Source organism: Magallana gigas, chromosome 3, assembly GCF_963853765.1.
Source record: "Magallana gigas chromosome 3, xbMagGiga1.1, whole genome shotgun sequence".
In the NCBI taxonomy this organism is placed as follows: domain Eukaryota; kingdom Metazoa; phylum Mollusca; class Bivalvia; order Ostreida; family Ostreidae; genus Magallana; species Magallana gigas.
Window position 1 is genome coordinate 8,069,833 of NC_088855.1, and position 17,958 is coordinate 8,087,790.

At 32.9% G+C, this 17,958-nt stretch overlaps 1 protein-coding gene across 4 annotated transcripts; it reads left to right on the top strand.

The window, feature by feature from the left end:
* The first annotated feature begins 377 nt into the window (after window positions 1–377).
* LOC105345377 (transcription factor hamlet) lies at window positions 378–10,785 on the top strand. 4 transcript variants are annotated; one of them, XM_011453503.4, is made up of 4 exons: window positions 378–608; window positions 4,772–4,874; window positions 8,402–8,471; window positions 8,686–10,785. In XM_011453503.4, exons 1-4 carry the CDS (start codon window positions 539–541, stop codon window positions 10,549–10,551), a joined length of 2,109 nt encoding a protein of 702 aa, XP_011451805.3. In that variant the 5' UTR covers window positions 378–538; the 3' UTR covers window positions 10,552–10,785. The 4 variants fall into 4 exon arrangements, with proteins under 4 accessions (XP_011451805.3, XP_011451807.3, XP_011451806.3 ...); XM_011453505.4 differs by lacking the exon at window positions 378–608 and adding an exon at window positions 1,255–1,392; XM_011453504.4 differs by lacking the exon at window positions 378–608 and adding an exon at window positions 2,508–2,979.
* The last annotated feature ends 7,173 nt before the right edge of the window (window positions 10,786–17,958 follow it).

The following is a 17,958-nucleotide window of genomic DNA, read 5'->3' on the forward strand; positions in this document are numbered from 1 at the left end:
CAAATCTAACCAATTAGATACACATTTCTAAATTTGATATATGCTTTTTCTGATTATAAACATAATTCATTTAGCACGTCTTCTTTTTTACATATATATAAATATGACATAATTTAATAATTAGAATTTCTTGAATGTAAGAGGTTTCATTCGTCAAAACCTGACAATACAATTTGTAGAAATTTGGTACTTATACATCAAATCTGCGCTGAGTTAATTTTAATCACAGTTTTGCAGAAATGTCCCGTTGTCGGATGGAGTTAATCTTTGAAGTCGTGTCATCCACGGACGACACTGATTGGATGATTACATTGTCAATCAAACTCCGGTGAGATGTTGTCTATAACTGGATCTTTTGTCCCATGTGACAGAAGATCGTAATCACAGAACCGTAACCAGTAAGCGCGAACTCTCCGGATAGTGGGGCGATTATTCACTTACCCCTCTCCTGTAGAGCCAATCAACATGCACGCTGACCAATGATAACGGGACAGTGTTTTTTTTTTTTATTTTGCAAGATAACATTGTCGTCTGAATTATGGTTTTAGATCATTTCGACGGTAGAAAACCAACAGAACAAATTACGACACCATCCGGAGATAAGTTTGGTAAGTGATGTTTTATAGATTATTTATTACGACAAAGGATCTAGATAAACAGATACCAGACTTACATGTAAATAACCTGCGATTGCTTATTCTAAAACGTACGGTCATGTTTTTCAAATTTTCATGTTAATAACGAGTGTCTTTTGCATGAAATACGTATATTTCTTGTAAAATGAATAACGGTATATTGAATAAATCTAAACAACTCTCTAGAATGGATATGATCGAACACACTGAACTTAGGAAGCATCATAATATCCTGAAATCAATGTGTTTACACTTATTTGTACCTGCATATTAAACAAAAAAAGTATGGATATTTTGGGTATAAGCTGAAAGAGTGAACTTAAATTTTAGGAAGCGTTTAGAAACGAAACTTTGAAATATGTGATGAAATTTAAAAAATAAAATTTATTTTGAAAAATAACATTTAAAACTCCGAACCTTTCCGCTAAACGGTATTGTGTGTGACAGCGTATGATAGCGATGGTAAAGTTTTCCTGGGGCCCCCTCATCACCGGTCGCGAGGACTTCCTCATTATCTCAATTCATTAACAAGGATACCACTAATCAGTTCAAACTGACAAACTTCATGTCTAATTGAGATCTAATTACTTAATGATTTTGATTAACTGTTACCAATTATGTCTAATTATGAAGTGAATTCTGTTCACGATTGACACAAACATTTCACGGTGTAAAAACACAGCGGGATTTAAGTTTTTAGCTCAGTCCTGTCCAGTTGTTTCACCTGACCTAATCAACACTGTCAACTGTGCTCCTGGTAAGTCACAGAATAATTACAATTAACATCAAATATGTAAATATCTATATCTTTTCTAAACGATTTTATGGGAATGAAATATTTTCAATCATCTTTTTTGGTCGTATTATATTACCAATACCTTAAGGTCTACCCGATTATTTATCGTTTTATGCATAAACAATTATTATAAATTCATGGTTTAACGAGTATCGGAACACTTGTACCAATTCCGTTAGATTCAATTCAAGGATAAATTATTAGAAAGTTTAAGATAAAAATAAAAGGATTCTTCATTTTGAGATTGAACCAAAAAAAAAAAGATTTTTAGGTTTTAAAATATCATTAAAATAAGATAAATTCTAAAAGACAATGTAGACCTTGCAGCAGCAGCTGTTTGGGCTGTAGGGTCAGCATCTGTCCGGGTCATTCTGACCGGTCCGGTCGTGCGACCCTATCTTTTTTACACGACTTCTTTTTTCTTTTTTATAAATCAGATCCCACCGCGGTGCATCAAGGGACGTGCACAAAGCTTAATCGCTCAATAATTGCCGGTCATCTTCGGTCAACTTGACTTGTTCCGTAGAAATGTTATTTGCAGATCACCTGTCAAAAAAAATGAAATATTTTTTTCCATGCAGCGAAATGCACTAAAAAAACTCCATAGACGGAAATGCCACTGAAACTTAATAAACAGCAAGCCTGAATTGGTTGCTCATGTACTGTATTTTGGCCAAGATGAAAGTCAATTGAGTTTTTAATTAAGATTTCAATTTATAAAAGAACATGTATACTGTAAATAACTGTATACAAAACTCTGAAAAAGGAAATGAACTTTGATATATATTTTTTTCTGATATGCTGTTGAGTAAATATGAGGGTCAGAGGGAGATTTGGGGTCATGGGATGGACATCTCGGGTCATGGGAAGGGTCATTTAATGCCGATCTCCTCATACTGACCATTCACTGATCTCATTCCGAGTTCATTGAAAGACGGCGATTTATCCTATTAACTGTCATCGTAAATACAATTTAAACTCACTGCGACAAATCAAAATGATTTAATTTTCTTCATCTTTTTTTTTAATTCACGAAGTCTGTTGTGTGATACAAATACAATTGTCCATGTGTTGATATCAATTCTAAAAAGTGCTCTGAAGTAATGACAATGCTGAAAATTATACACACTTACTCCCCCGTAAAAATAGAATACAAAACAAAACCTAACCTTCTTGAGTACATATTTAGGCAATGACATAAACATGGGAGATCTTTTAAGCCTTAAACATTATAGTCAATTAAGAGAAAGGGGTTTTCCGGTTGCATCGCAAGAAAAAGAGCCTTGCAACTTCACATTGCTGAGACGTTACTCAAAGGACGTACACAATTGAAATCCACTTGACGACAGGCCAAATTTACGCCCTCTAGGAGTTAAGATACCAACGTTAAACAACGGTATTGAAGTCAAAATATTAAACAAGAGCTTCTTGACGCTTCACAGTGTCAACTCCCCATTCCGTAGAATTTACAGTCTGATATCATGAGGCTACTTGACAGATTCGCTTTGTTTGAGAATGAGAGCCAAGACAAACGCTATCTCCCAAAAGGTAAGTCTCTTCGGGTACCTGTACTTCATTCTGCCCAGGGTAACAGATCTCCCACTTTTTCTCGGTTCCCAGAGTTAGGTATCTAAACAAAAATTGACAATTGAAATCGAGGAGAGGGGTGTGTTCGAAAGTTTTGTTCACAGTGGAATTACATTAAAAGAAATACTAAAAATACATGTCTACAATAGAAAACAATTAGAAAATTTACAAACGGATTTCGTAAGTGAAATATCGTATTTACTCACGGGCAATAAATTCCAGATCTCGAGAGCAGATGGCTCTCTACAATAAAATTTACAACTCTTTAATGTTTTTTCATGTCAACAGCTATTCTTATATTTCACGAACGAAAGAGAGAACAGTTTGAATTGATAAGCTGATGTGATAAGATGCGCGCAATCTTAAATAGACCAAATGCAAATCCGGAAAACCTAAAGCAGGTGTGGGTTTGGTTCTGATTGTTATGCAAACTGCGGGTTGGTGCATCTTCAGCCATTATTATGCATAACAAGAGATGGGTCTCGTTAGTGTAACTCTTCCCCATTTAGCTGATCCTGTCCGCATCTGTCTCTACAATTAACGATTGAATTTCCCTAAAACTGAAAAACCCACATTGTAATCAAAACGACATCTCTAAGTTACCGCCATGCATATCTATTGCTCCAACTAATAATTATTCTTTTCATTCAGAAGATAATATTTTTTTGAATGAAATATCAATTTAGTAAAAGTTTGATCATTGACTTTAAAATATGGAATTATGGTTTAAAAGACATTAAACTTTACTAGCCTTGTTGTTAACCATTGCAATATGACTGGTGCCGCCGCATACTCCATACTTTCTCTTCTGCCGTATGGGGAGAACTGTAAGGATCTAATGTATAAATTATAGAAAGAAAATCAGGAAATACAATACAATTTGAATCGAACGAAAGACTCCAGCATTTGGCATCACCATTTGAAGGTTGACGAACTTTGATATTTCCATCACAATCGTGCGCTGATGTTGTGCATTGATAGACTTAATGATGGGTTATGGACAAAACAAGTTTTTTTTTAATATGGTGGGAGCAACTTTGCATTATAAAACAATGAACAAAACTAAAAAAAACAACTCGAAACACCCAAACGATGTTTTTGTATGGTAACAGGAAACAAAGAGCGAAAGTGAAAATATAGGTGGAAATGAAAAAGATGGGAAATGCTTGTCAACAAATGCACATAAATTAGTCATCAATTTCTATTGTCCGAATTTGTTTAATTTATTGATTAGAATTTTAGTCTTATCTGCCGGAGGCATTTGCCAGGGTAATCCCGACACTTGTTCATTATAGTAAAGTATCTCAGTACAATGTTTGCCCGATAACAGACCAAAAGTGAAGTGGGGTTTTTGTGTTGAAATGACAGTATAAAATACAGGTATGGTCTTTATTACGTACCACTGCGGACCGCTACATCTGTCTCGCCCAGCCGGGAATACACCATTAAACTCCTCTTCACGACAAACCAGCATTTTCAATAACACCACTCGAATGTTTGCCTTTTTCCTGCCCAGATCCTGACAGTTTTTCTCTTATCTTTATGGCGCATCGTAAAGGACGAAAAATACAACCAGTCATGGCATAAAAACTTTCAATTGCTCTGTTTTAGTCTAGATCATCCGGGTCCTTTCATCTGATTAAGATAAGGTATTCCCAAATACTTCACAAATTGGTAGTTTTGACTTCTGCGAGTGATACACCCAAATACAATTAGATTGCAGTATTTTTATATTCAGTGAAATCTTTTGCAGGATCGAAGGATTCTGAAAACGTCGCAACTTTAGAGAAGAAAGAGGGAATGGACAATCTGTCTCAGACTTCCAAAGACAATGAAAACCAGGATGACGATCAGAGGTAATGTTATAATAAATATTTATATGTTGTGGTGACACAATGACAGTGAAATAATATATACATGCAAACATCTCTTGATACAATACGTATTCCTTTTTTAGGAAGGTCGGGATGCAATGCAATAAAATATTCCATAACTCAAAATAAGTATCGTTTACATAATATATTCCAAAAATGTGTGACTTGGTGTTGGTGAGGATCAAACACTTTTGGGAATATAAAAGGAACGATATTTATTTTGAGTTAATGAATATTTCATTAAATGAGTAACCTATGCAAAATAACGATAGACATCTAATAAAAAAAATTATGAAATTAATATAATGAAAAAATAAGTAAACATTTTGAAAATCTTTTTGTAATCAAAATTAAGTTTCAGTGCGGACTTATAAAAAAGTACATACTTATGTAGATATAGGTTCAAGTATTACATATTCAATAAAAGCTAAAAGAGCACTTCAAGTGCATGGTAAATAATGAGAAAAGGAAATATTTCAGTCAATGCTCATCATTTTTTTAATAACCGCGATTAGATTGCAATTTATTCGGAATAAGAGTTAAGCTATCGATAATTTACACAAAGAATTCAGACCAATTTGTGCCAGTGCTATTCGAATCTCTTGACTTTATCTCTGAACCGGCACATGCTTAAACTGATGGCATATCGTGAAGGGTCTAAAAGCATGAAAAGCTAAATTGCGATTTAACAACACTCGATTGAGTTTTAAGTGAAAACATAGTGAAGATTTTTATCTTGTCGTACGACACTTTAAATTCTGTTTTGTCATCGTCGTATAAAACACCGGCCGATTGACACTTGTCTAAACAGAAGGCAAGGGACAGGAAGACGACATCAGAGATAGGTCGGTAGATACTACCGTCAGTGATTGCGTGAACCCTGTTCCGATCCCAGCCACTGACTGAGGATAGACTTATCCCTTTTTTATTCTCTTATTATTAAGTTGTCAATGTCAACTTCCCAGTCTCTTGTTCTCTCTTTGAGAGAGCATACAATTCTAAACAAAGCTGCACATATTCTTGATTCTGTCAAGAAATTGGTCCCCCAACAACAAACTACTATCAGGAATTCCTTGGCTTAAAATACAACCCGGAGCATCTTGTCAATGTCTAGTCATCCACCATGCACAAAACACAGGTAGAATTAAAGGCAACGGAATTCTATTTTTGATTGAATTCTTTAAAGAGATGATCAAATAAATCAAAACATCAAACAGGGAAATACTGAATCATTTCACCTTATTTAAACGTTCTCTTCAAAAATATTACACTTCTATTAACATAATTGTAGATGTTTTACGATTTTTTGCATCTATCTTTATTTCTATGCGACGAAAACGTTTTCACCATTCCCAAAAATTAATTATCTGTAAATCATGTTAACCTTTTGAAATTTAATTGAAAAATATAAGGAAAATTCTTTACACCCAAATCATAAAAAGATGACTAGGATCTTCAAAAGCCCAACACATTCCTTGTGACCAGCGAGATATGGAATTGCCCCTTGCTTAGTGCACATTCGGAAGTAAAATTGTGTTTGTTTATTATTTTGCGACATAGTTCAGCGCATCGTTTTGCCTAGTACGTGGTAACCTTTTAAGTTTTTGATCAGCGGGAATGACTTGGTATTAAACACGTGCGGTATATCCCTTTGCCATCCGATCGTGAGTTGACTTCATTACCTGCCAGATCTTCTTCACGCAATCAAATCTGGTCAACTTTAACCGCTACGCTATACCTAATCCTAATCCTATTAGACTGATTTCAGCTAGATCTATTAAGCACGTAAATGTTTTTGCCAATCAAATATTTTATCATCTAAAAACATTCCAAAACACTGTTTTGAAGAGTCCGCCAAAACCAAATCCTTTTCAGTAAGGTTGACCAACAGTTCTGGAATGGTTGGGACAATAACACTGCTATCCCCGAACAAGGATCGTTTCGTTGTGATCTCATAGGATGTAATCAAGATTAAAAATACATCTTTGAGGATCAGAAAGTCAGATATGTGGAGACGATAAGAAGGGATGTATTACATTAAATAATCTCCTCTAACAAACGCGCATAGTACCGAAAGATTGACAAGGACTTAATGGTTACACAAGAAGACACCAACGGGAGCTCTTCAACAATTCATTTACAATGAAAATGAATCTGATATATCTATTTCTGTCTTTAATTAAAGACCAAGAACTGCAAGTGTTAAGTTATGTCAAAAGTTATATCTGTGTTTGAATTTATAAGCTATTTAAGTAATCGTTTTGTAATACCATACCTCTCGAACCATTGCATGTTCAAAAAACACACATCATTCTATAGTATTGGTATCAGCTTATGATAGTTAAACTTAAAGCAACATTTTTTATGGTTTTATGATTGGCACTTTTAAAGGACCCCTCAACTCCGAACTGAACACGACATGTATTCTTTCATTAAGTCTTGTAAATGTTCCCATTATCTATGTTGAGGTCACCAGTGCGCCAGGAAAGTGTAGGGTACATTTTTGCCACAAGGCCTCTCAGGTTCCAATAGGAAACACATCGGCGTATTGTTCTATTGTTAAGGAAGCGCATTGCTCTGTTGGCCTACGCATGACGAGACATGGTTTTTTACCTTAAGCGAGCCCACCTTTGCACCCCGATGAGTAAACGGCTCCGTTGAACCGACCAATGAGGGTAGGGGTGTTAAACGACTCAATAACATGTCAATTGCTCCCGTCAAAAAAACTTTGTGCGCATTTAAAGGGCGTGGGTTCAGAACTAAAATCAGTCTTACTTTGAATTTCGTGGGATAAACATGGTCCAACCAAGGTAAATTCTTTTTTTTAAAAAAATTGTTTGAATTTTCAAACAAAATTAGGCATGGAAATATTGGCGTTAAAGAAAATAACAACTTTTGAAATCATTGTTGGACTTAAATATAAAACTTATAATGGTGGTATTTAATTATATTGATTCGATATTACTTAAAATAAGGAGAGGGAAATAAATTTCAGTTAGTTTAAATTCAGTAACTGAAAATTAAATACATGTACATGCAGTTACAATTGGATAAAGTGGTTTAAAAACATTTAAAGATACTTAAAAATTTCCATTATAAATATTGTACCCAAGGAACTAAATTTGGTAGGTAATTAACTACAAGTGAAAGCGATATGGTGAATTTGTTTTTTAATATACTGTTCTTAAAGAACTGAAATGAAAAAATATTTAAAAAAAAAAAATTAAATAGTCAAATAAAACAAAATATGTCAAACTTTTCATATTTACCACCATAAAACAATAAAAATGTAAAAGAAAAAGTAAAAAGAAACTTATAGAGATTTGATAATTCATAAATAAAGAAGAAAAAACAAGATGTTAGGTAACAAGAACTTTAAATACATGTAATTAAAAATAATCAAATCTTTATTCAGTCGAAAAGAAACACTTAATACACGTAACAAGAACTATGAATAACAATGAATAGCTAAATCTATATTTTAAATACTTTGTTTTGTAAATTTTCAGTATCATGGATCGCGAGGAAAAGGACGATATGGAGGCAAGCTTCCCTATGGAGGAGTCCAACTTCCATAAGGTAATAAACAAATTTAAAGATTGCCGGTATTGTCCCACGCTGGGTCAAGTAATCCGTCTTCCTACACACTTTAAAAAACGACAAGATTTCCTTCTTTTTGCGGTTTGGAATAAAAATATTAATTCTTAAGTAAATAAAAGGTTCCATGTAATCATTTTTATATTGTAAATCATTAGCCATATTTGCTAATTTATTGTTACGTTACTCGTGACAGGGAAACGTTGAAAGTGGACGGAAGTTTTGCTGTGAAAATTGTGATAAAGTTTTTACTGACCCAAGTAATCTACAACGCCATATTCGGTCCCAACATATTGGAGCCAGGAGCCACGCCTGTGGAGAATGCGGAAAGACCTTTGCAACATCTAGCGGTCTGAAGCAGCATCAGCACATCCACAGCAGTGTCAAGCCATTCCAATGTGAAGTCTGTCTCAAAGCCTACACCCAGTTCTCCAATCTCTGTCGCCACAAGAGAATGCACGCCGACTGTCGTCAACAGATTAAGTGTAAGGAATGTGGCCAGGCCTTTTCTACGGTGACTTCTTTGAGTAAACATAAAAGATTCTGCGAAGGAGCTCTAAGAAATGGGATGCAGCTGGGATACAGCCAAATCGAGAAAGAATTGAGCGGCGTTCCTTCAGTTGGTGTAGCTCCTCTGAACTCCGCACTGTTACTAGGCCTTTACCGCCACCCTAGTTACCCTCCCCTCTATCATCCAGCGGGGTCCACGTATCCATCACTATCTGGAAACTTTTATAGCGATGTTCCCAACTCCTCACTTGCCTCATTACCGCATAATCTCACATCACCAGAAGAGTTTTTCAAATATCACAGAGCTCGCTTATCTTTGGAAGTGTCGCAAGGTCATTCCGGTAGAAACTCAGTTGAGTCCAACCTGTCAAACAAATCTCTAGTATCACCGAAAAGCGATTACGAACAGTCCACTTCTGATATTGAGCTAGATCACTATCGATCTTCTCCATCTGAATCGAATAAAGCTGTGCCTAATTTTGATACCAAGTTGTTTCTGAAGAAAGAAGAGGGAAACCACGTTTCAGAATTTCCATTCCATATCTCCAAACAGAGCACAAGAAAGCGGGTATCATCGGCGTCCTCTCGTTCTTCCAATGAGCCTATTTCAGAAGATGATGGCAGCGACCAACCCTTGGATCTCACCAAGAAACCAAAAACGGAAATTGCTACACCAGACAACAAAAGAAAAGCCCATGTTTTTGGATATCAGCTTTCACCAGATATTCCAACTAGCTTCCCATTTAGAATGAATAATCCGTTTCTTCTGCAATCACATATTTATTCGAAAGAGTTACCACACTCATATGCAGATTTCTCTCACTATCTACCCATTTCAAACGGAAGCTCAACATTCACACTCTCTCAAATTGGACAACAGAAATTGGACCAAGAAAGAAGAAATGGGATTGCAAACCATGGATCCTCTCCTGCTAATTTAGGGTCGTTTGCATTTCAGCCAATAAGCAAAGCACGAGAACGCTATTCCTGTAGATTTTGCGGGAAAGTCTTCCCAAGGTCAGCCAATTTGACCCGCCACTTAAGAACACACACAGGAGAACAACCGTACAAATGTAAATACTGTGAGCGCTCCTTCAGCATTTCTTCCAATCTTCAAAGGCACGTCAGAAACATCCATAACAAAGAAAAACCTTTCCGATGCGAATTATGTGACCGCTGCTTTGGTCAGCAGACCAACCTAGATAGACATGTGAAAAAGCACGAAACAGGCGGTGAAGATCTAAGGGATTCTCCTGTTGATCCGGAACTTCACGACAGTCGACCAAGTTCTACCGAAATTCCAAGCGATGTTCTCGTAGAAAACGTTAAGACAACCGACATTTCCTTCCATGATGACATCAGCGACGAGGACATTCCAGATGAAGATTCTGAGAGTGAGCCAGATCCCGAAGAGATGAGGAAAACTATTTTGTCAGCGAATGAAACTCAGACCAAATCTGCAAACAGTGAACACGTTAGAATCGAAACAAATGGGTTTGCAAAGTATCACCATTTTGAAATGCAGAAAAACATTGTCGTTTGTCCCTCGTAACTATACAATATTTACTGTTTTTTCTTTCTTTAAGTATTCAATCAGTTTAGTTTGTGTTTTATTTTTTTCTCTCTTGCTGCCATTTATACGATGCTGTGATCAATTATATGTATATGACGTACAATTTTTGTATAGTTTTAGTCTTATACTATTGTGTTATTATTTATTCACAAAAGTGTTCAAATGTATATATTTATTGTTGTAGTGCAATTAGTTTTATAATGTTAGTAGTTCTAAACAGATCGAAGTGCGCCTAAGTTTAGCTTCAGAAACTTTTGTTGTCATATAAAGTGGCAATGAGTATGGACTTTCACTAATTGATAATCAACTCTTAACTTTGCCTGATGATGTAGATAAAATGATTTATGTATATCGTTACTTTTGGGTCATGTATTTATAACTTCAAATAGTTATTTCGTTCAACACACTGATGACACTATTTATTGCAATATATAAAACTATGAAATAAATTTTTTTTCTTCAGAAAAATGTATTTGATTTCATTCAATTCTTCTTTTATTTTATATTTACGTGATTACGAGAGCGATGAATGGATGGATTAGGGAAATAGCTAAAGCATCATGAAAAATAGTATAACCGTAATTGTTGATACAGATTAAAGGGAAAGATTCTGATAAATTATATTCGGAGGAACTTGGTCTACTTTTTAAAACATTTTGCTGAAGAAAAAATGAAAAACAAAGTTCATAAACATGACACCGAAGAGTTTTCTGTATGCATTAAATGACAACCAAATTTATGAAAGCTAAATCTACTGGAATATTTTTTTTACTTTTTAAAAGCTCAAAAATATGTTTGTTCTTGTTCATATATTTTTTTCATGAACAGAACTGTATTTTTAGAAAAAAAATTAAATTGTATTATTATTTATTATAAACGCTAGACGCCTTTACTTTGATAAAAATATATGATTTACTTTCAAAGTATATGTACATGTGATCAAATAATAAAAAATGTTCTGTTTATTTACCCATACACCCCTTCCTATCAATAATTTACTCAACAGACAGCTGAGGAAAAATAATCGGAAGAGGGGGCAACCTAGCAACATTTGAAATCAAACATCGTAAATTTTTTTCCTTCGAGTTCTTTTTAGCGCCATTTTCTTGTTCCCATAAAGTATCTTGTCATGTAGTCGTCAATTTGAGAGATTTATGGCAGACTTTAGAAGATCCCTATCTTTCTAAGTAGTTGTGTTCTTGCGATCCACTTATCCGTGATGACACCAGTAAAGGCAAGCCTAAGATAAGACCATATTGGTAAACAAAGAAAGACAAGGTTTGCATCGCTTCCATTTTTAGAGTGAATTACAAGCGGAATCTTCTTTGTGACTAAATTCTTACAATAAATCAAGCTTATCAACTATAACTATCCTCAAAAGTATATATTTTATGGACATCTCGGATAGTTTGAGATATTTTAGATTTATATTTAATTTTTATTTGACCTCTTTATCTCAATTAAAGAATTACTATTGTATTGTAATTCCAAGTTGTGACATCAATTAAAAATAAAACTCCATTTATTCGTAAATCGTGTAGCTTACTTCCAAGTACCGAGAACTGTATACTGAAAAAAATGAATTATAAATATGTTCTTACATTACTTTAATATGACTTTGATTTTCATGTTATTCAGTAAAAAATATTAATTTTACAAGATATCATTCACCAATACATTTATCTAATAAAAAATAAAAAAAAATATTTATTAAAATCCTAGTTAGTGTAGAAATAAAGACACTACATTAGTATATAAAATAATACAAAAGACATTCAATTTACATTTATTGAAATTTGATGCTTTCTTTGGGCATGGATGTAGCTAGCATTGCAGAAAAAAATTCAAAAAATACATAACCCTAACCTTGACCTCTAACCCGCGTTGGCGCGTAACAAATTGTTCCCGACAATATCTGGTACATGTACCTTCGTAGCCTGTATGAGTTGTATTGTTTACTGAAACAATAAAATCCTTTCTTTGGTGATTCATGCGGGGTATGAAGGTGGCGACATTGCAGAATAAATACAAAACCCGCGTTAGCGGGTTATATAATTTTTTCTGCAATGATTGCTACCTTCATTACCAGCACGGATCATCAATGAACACATTTTATTGTTTATATTTACATCTTTCTTTTAACAAATTAATAAATTGATTGTAAAAAAAGTAAGTTAAATTAACTAAATTACTGAAAATGTACATCATGTACGTAAGCTAAAAGAAACAGCCAAATCGTATTCTAAATTAATTTGAGTCTGACAACATCATAATTATTTCGTGCAGTCCGGGATTTTCCTTAGGTCGATCGATAAACAGAGCGTGTAGATTTCAGTATGGCTGTTTCTTCAGATCTATGAATTAACTATAAGTGTGCGTAAGAAATAGAGGGAATTATACTCGGTAGATGTAAATATATTTACATTTATGTCTGAATCATTTTTATCAATTATCAATAAAAAGTTAATAAATTATCATAGTTCATTAGAATGTTACACTAATGGAAAAACCCTTTTTTATGTGAAAGTTACTATGGTAGCTACAACTACAAGGAAGTTTGAGATCAGTCCGTGCAAGCCCGTGACGTTTGTTCTGTTAATGTAGCTTTAGTTACGATGAATAAGCAATCCGTAAATCAACACCAAAAGTGCAAGAGGACATCAAAGAACAATCTAAATATGTTTCATTATAGCTAATTGAATTAAGCTAAACAATGCATTTGATAGCATTTTTAAATGTTTAAGAAATTCGTTTATTCATTGAACGCGGTCGAATTGTTCCATTGATTCGCCAAGATATCAGTCTTGTCAGTTTTTGTTAGAATTTTACATTGATATTTATTTAGACATCACACCTTTTCAAAGTACAGCCTATCAGTATACAGTAAAGCTCATTTAGTACGAACACGGTTATAGCGAATTCTCGGATAATGCGAAGTTTTTTTTGAGTCCCCAGTAAAGTTTTTAACAAATCTTTGCAAAATTTTACGGATATAACGAATTCAGATATAACGAATTCACGGATATAGCGAACTGATTTTGAGTCCCGATGAGGTGAATTATAATGAAATTTAATATTTTATAACGAAGTTCTTTACAGTTTAAAAAGTTTGCACTACTATTTAACATAATAGTTTGAATAAATTTATTTCCATGTACATTTTTCAATTCCTAATCCGATTATTAAAGGTATCAAAGGAATGTATTTTTATTTTAAGCCCCAATTAGCAAAAAATATAGTCTTGTTAAAGAAAACATGTATATAGTGAATTCGCTATAGTTATTATTACAAATTCGTTTTACAGATATAATGAATTAGGGATATAACGAAGTAAATCCATTGGTCCTTAGGACTTCGCTATAACCGAGTTTTACTGTATTATGACATTAAGTAAATTAACAAGTACATATTTATACTCTTTTGAGTTAAAGTAGGGGGGGGGGGGGCTATACCCCTGGTCAAGTGTTCCACAGATCATGATAACGCACGTTATTCAATTTCTCTGCTCACCTGATGGGTCTTAGTGACACACGACGACGTCAAAAAATAATAATAAAAATATTCATTATATATATAAATAAACATTATTTCGTCAAACATTTACCTATTTTAATGATTTTACAATTGTCATATCATCAGATTTTTTCCATATAAATTTATGATCATCATCTACATATTGTAAATATTTTTTCTTGAATAAGATTATGATACGAGTAAAAATTTGTAAACTGTTTGTTTAACGGAAATTTTTCTTTTTTATATTGATTTTCTTTATCACTATATATTGATTTTTTTTAATTTTGATTTGAAAAAAACCCCGGTCCATGCAGTACTTAACGCTCCCAAAATTATATGAGGTATCATACTCGCATGTAATTTGAAGTGAATTGATCACTTTGTCCCTTTTCTTTTTTACTTTATTAAATTATTCATAATGATATGTGTAAACATTTTTTGTAAATTTAAACTCAATACTTTAAATGATATGGGTTTTATTCTACTTAAATCTTGTTCAATAGATGAAATGACTTTGATTATTATGAAAATAAAAAACATTACACCTTTTTGAACGGAAGGTAACCGACTTACAAAAAATGTACAGGGTGAATAAGATTTAGTGAAATTTGTGAGGTCTAAAATGGATTTAATCAAGGTTTGATTTATACGACGTGATTAACAATATTTAAACTTGTATTTTGAAATCTTTAAATAATTATTATAATGATAGTTATTTTAAATTTACCCTTTTTAGACCACGAAACTTGATACGTTAGATGCATTTACACTCTTTCATATTAACATGTGATATATGCTCGCCTCCTGGTTTTGTTAAACACCTCTATCTACATCTTTGCTCGGTATTACACTGGAAGTCTTAACGATGATTGAATTAAATACAAGTTTAAATGAAAAGGGATGCGTTACCATTGCACCAGAGTAGCTCTGTGTCCCTTTTAACAGCGATGTTATCTTGATATCTAGATGTCACTTAGGAGAGTTAGTCTTAGTGCACATGCAATCATGGAATTAATCATCCAAATTATCAGAACAAGGCTGTTTAACCTCTGTTTTCATATAATTCAGAGAATTATGAAGATGTGTGGTACGGATTTCCGATCTAGATGTTTAGCTATCCAAAAGTGTTTCTGATTCCACCCAACGTCTTTATACATCGTTCACGCCCGTTTGCATCATTATGATAAGTGAATGATGATTTGTTGGCACAATTACTGAATATCCTTCTCTATCGTTTATTATCCCTCACTTATCATGCATTTAATATTATGTTATTAAAGTGCAGGTAGAAAATTATAATAATGGCATAAAAAAATACAGCTTGAATATCATAAACAATTGTATAATGATTCGATGAACGAAAAGCCTGTTAAATTTTTTTTTTTTTACTTTCTTTTAATAAATGAACTGAATACACATGCCGATTATAACAATACACTTTGTGTCAATCACACGATCCTTCAGGGGTGGTCCAATTCTACTGGTCTGTCAGGCAGGCAGGCATACAAGGGGTAAACAGGTACGATAAATAGATAATTTATTGTTTATATTAAAGTACAACAGTGACATTTAAAAGACACATCCGAGGTAGATAGATGATAAGTCTAATTTGACACACAAGGGATTACCAGTTGTTTTCCGGGATAAAGACATGACTCATTTCCGTCAACGGTTCTAGTTGCTAGCGTGTCCTCTCATTGTTTTAGTGTCAGTTTGCACAAAAAGAGGACAACATGAGAGAAATTTAACCCCCAAGTCAAGGAAACGTAAGATTCAATTAACTTGAAATATATATGCTCAGAATACGAAATATAATACTTAGAGTATATCTAATTATCTATTTATGCGACGAATACACTTCAGAAAAATGACGCGGTCCATTTAAAGTTAACAAGGTTGTCATTACAAATTTTGGCAATTATTCTAACACATGATTATTTAAAAAAAAACAAGTGAATTCTGTTATCAAAGTAAAAAAACAATTATAAAATTATAAACTCAGTTTTTGTCAACATTACGAAATGTCACATTTTTTGAAAATAAAGAAATATAATTATACATTTTTGAATACTTTTATATTACCAATGTAATATAGATTATTTAATTAAATATGTATCTTAAATTCAAGTGAATAGATCAAAGACCTGCATATACCAATATCTACAAAAAAGTCAAGTGTGATTTACAGCCATAGAAATGATATACAAATATTTCAGCTATATACATGTATTATAGATTTATCATAACAAATCTATATTTTATAAAAATTATAAACTTTTTTTGGAATATATCTTTGAGGTTTATATAAAAAAGAAACGTATCTGAACATGCGGTAACAGTAATTTGGTATTTGGTATAATAATAAACATATTTGGTAAAATGACCGTTTGTCAGTAAAGAGGAAATTCGGTATTTTATTATTTTGAAATATAAACAATTATCCTTTTTTCTGGATAACGATTTAATGAATTATTAAATCTATATTGGGTACTATATTGTAAAAAGTGAAATTTTACGAAAATGCACTCAAAATTGGTACAATCGATACAATCAGTGGAATAATTTGCATTGTGTTATTTGAAAACCAGAAACTTTATCAGAAAAGAAAATGAAAAGTTTTCTGAACATTTTACAGGAAACCTCTTCTGAATAACATTACAGTCAAATTATTTCACAGGGTAAACGGGTCATTTAAAACTTGAATGGAAAAATTGAACTTAATGCCACTTGTTTTATAAAAGACAAAACTGCAATGACTAAAAAGAGGCAATTACTTGTGTGGGCTGTTGTAGCCGCAACAACAAATTACTAACCATTTTGGAAACATATTCGAGAAATAGCCACAGGTATATGCATGACCATTGGACTTCGATAAATATTGTAGTAAATCTTATAAATGTAAGTATTATAATCAATTATACTCGAATTGTTAAACTCCTTTTTCGTCAAGAAAATTACCAATATCTCATGAAAAGTAGAACATTGTTGGCTTCTGCCCTGATAAGGTACTGGTTTAAAGCAAATTCTTGTCTTGTACCATGTATCACTACGTTGTTTCATGTGTTGATATTGTGACAATACAATGCACGGGTTAAAATTGATACTGGGCGAGAATTTGTCCTATGCCAGTAGTATTTCTTCATCCTTTCTAAAAATATTGACGAAATTCAAAACTTTAGAATATCTGGTATCACAGTTAAACTAAGTTATTTATTCAATCGTTATACAAATTAAAAAAATTAACAAAGATAAAATTGTAAAAAAAAAAGATATAAATAAATGTAAAGATAGATCACAATTGATTTTACTGCTGTCAATAAAACTTGTGGAAATAAAAGATTAATAATATGGATTTTTAAGATTTTATGAACTATTTAATTAATGGTTATAGAATAGGAACTTTAGTCATGGTATCTTTAAATTATACAACGGTTTCTCTAAAATATCACAATGTAAATTTCTCCAACAATGTACAATATTCATATTAAAAAACATCAAAATATCAGGACCATTTTCTTTATAAACGTGTTAATATCTTATTAGTAACATATAGGTTCGACAAGATGAGAATGATAATGGTATGTTGTATTATAATCTGTGTGTTTATTTACATCCAATTTGATACATACATATCTAGACAATTTTTTGCCATTCATCAACTAAATGTCAACAACTGGTAGGTCTGAAAAAGTGATTAAATGGCATAAAATAATAACAAACCCTCGATTTCCTTCGTAGATAACACTAGCTGATAAGAACAAGTGAGCAACACGTATTGCATTTACAAATACGGCGTATGTACTTCGAAGTATGTATGTGAACTGTTTCAATATTGCAGTAACAACTTTTGCATATCAACAAATTCATGAA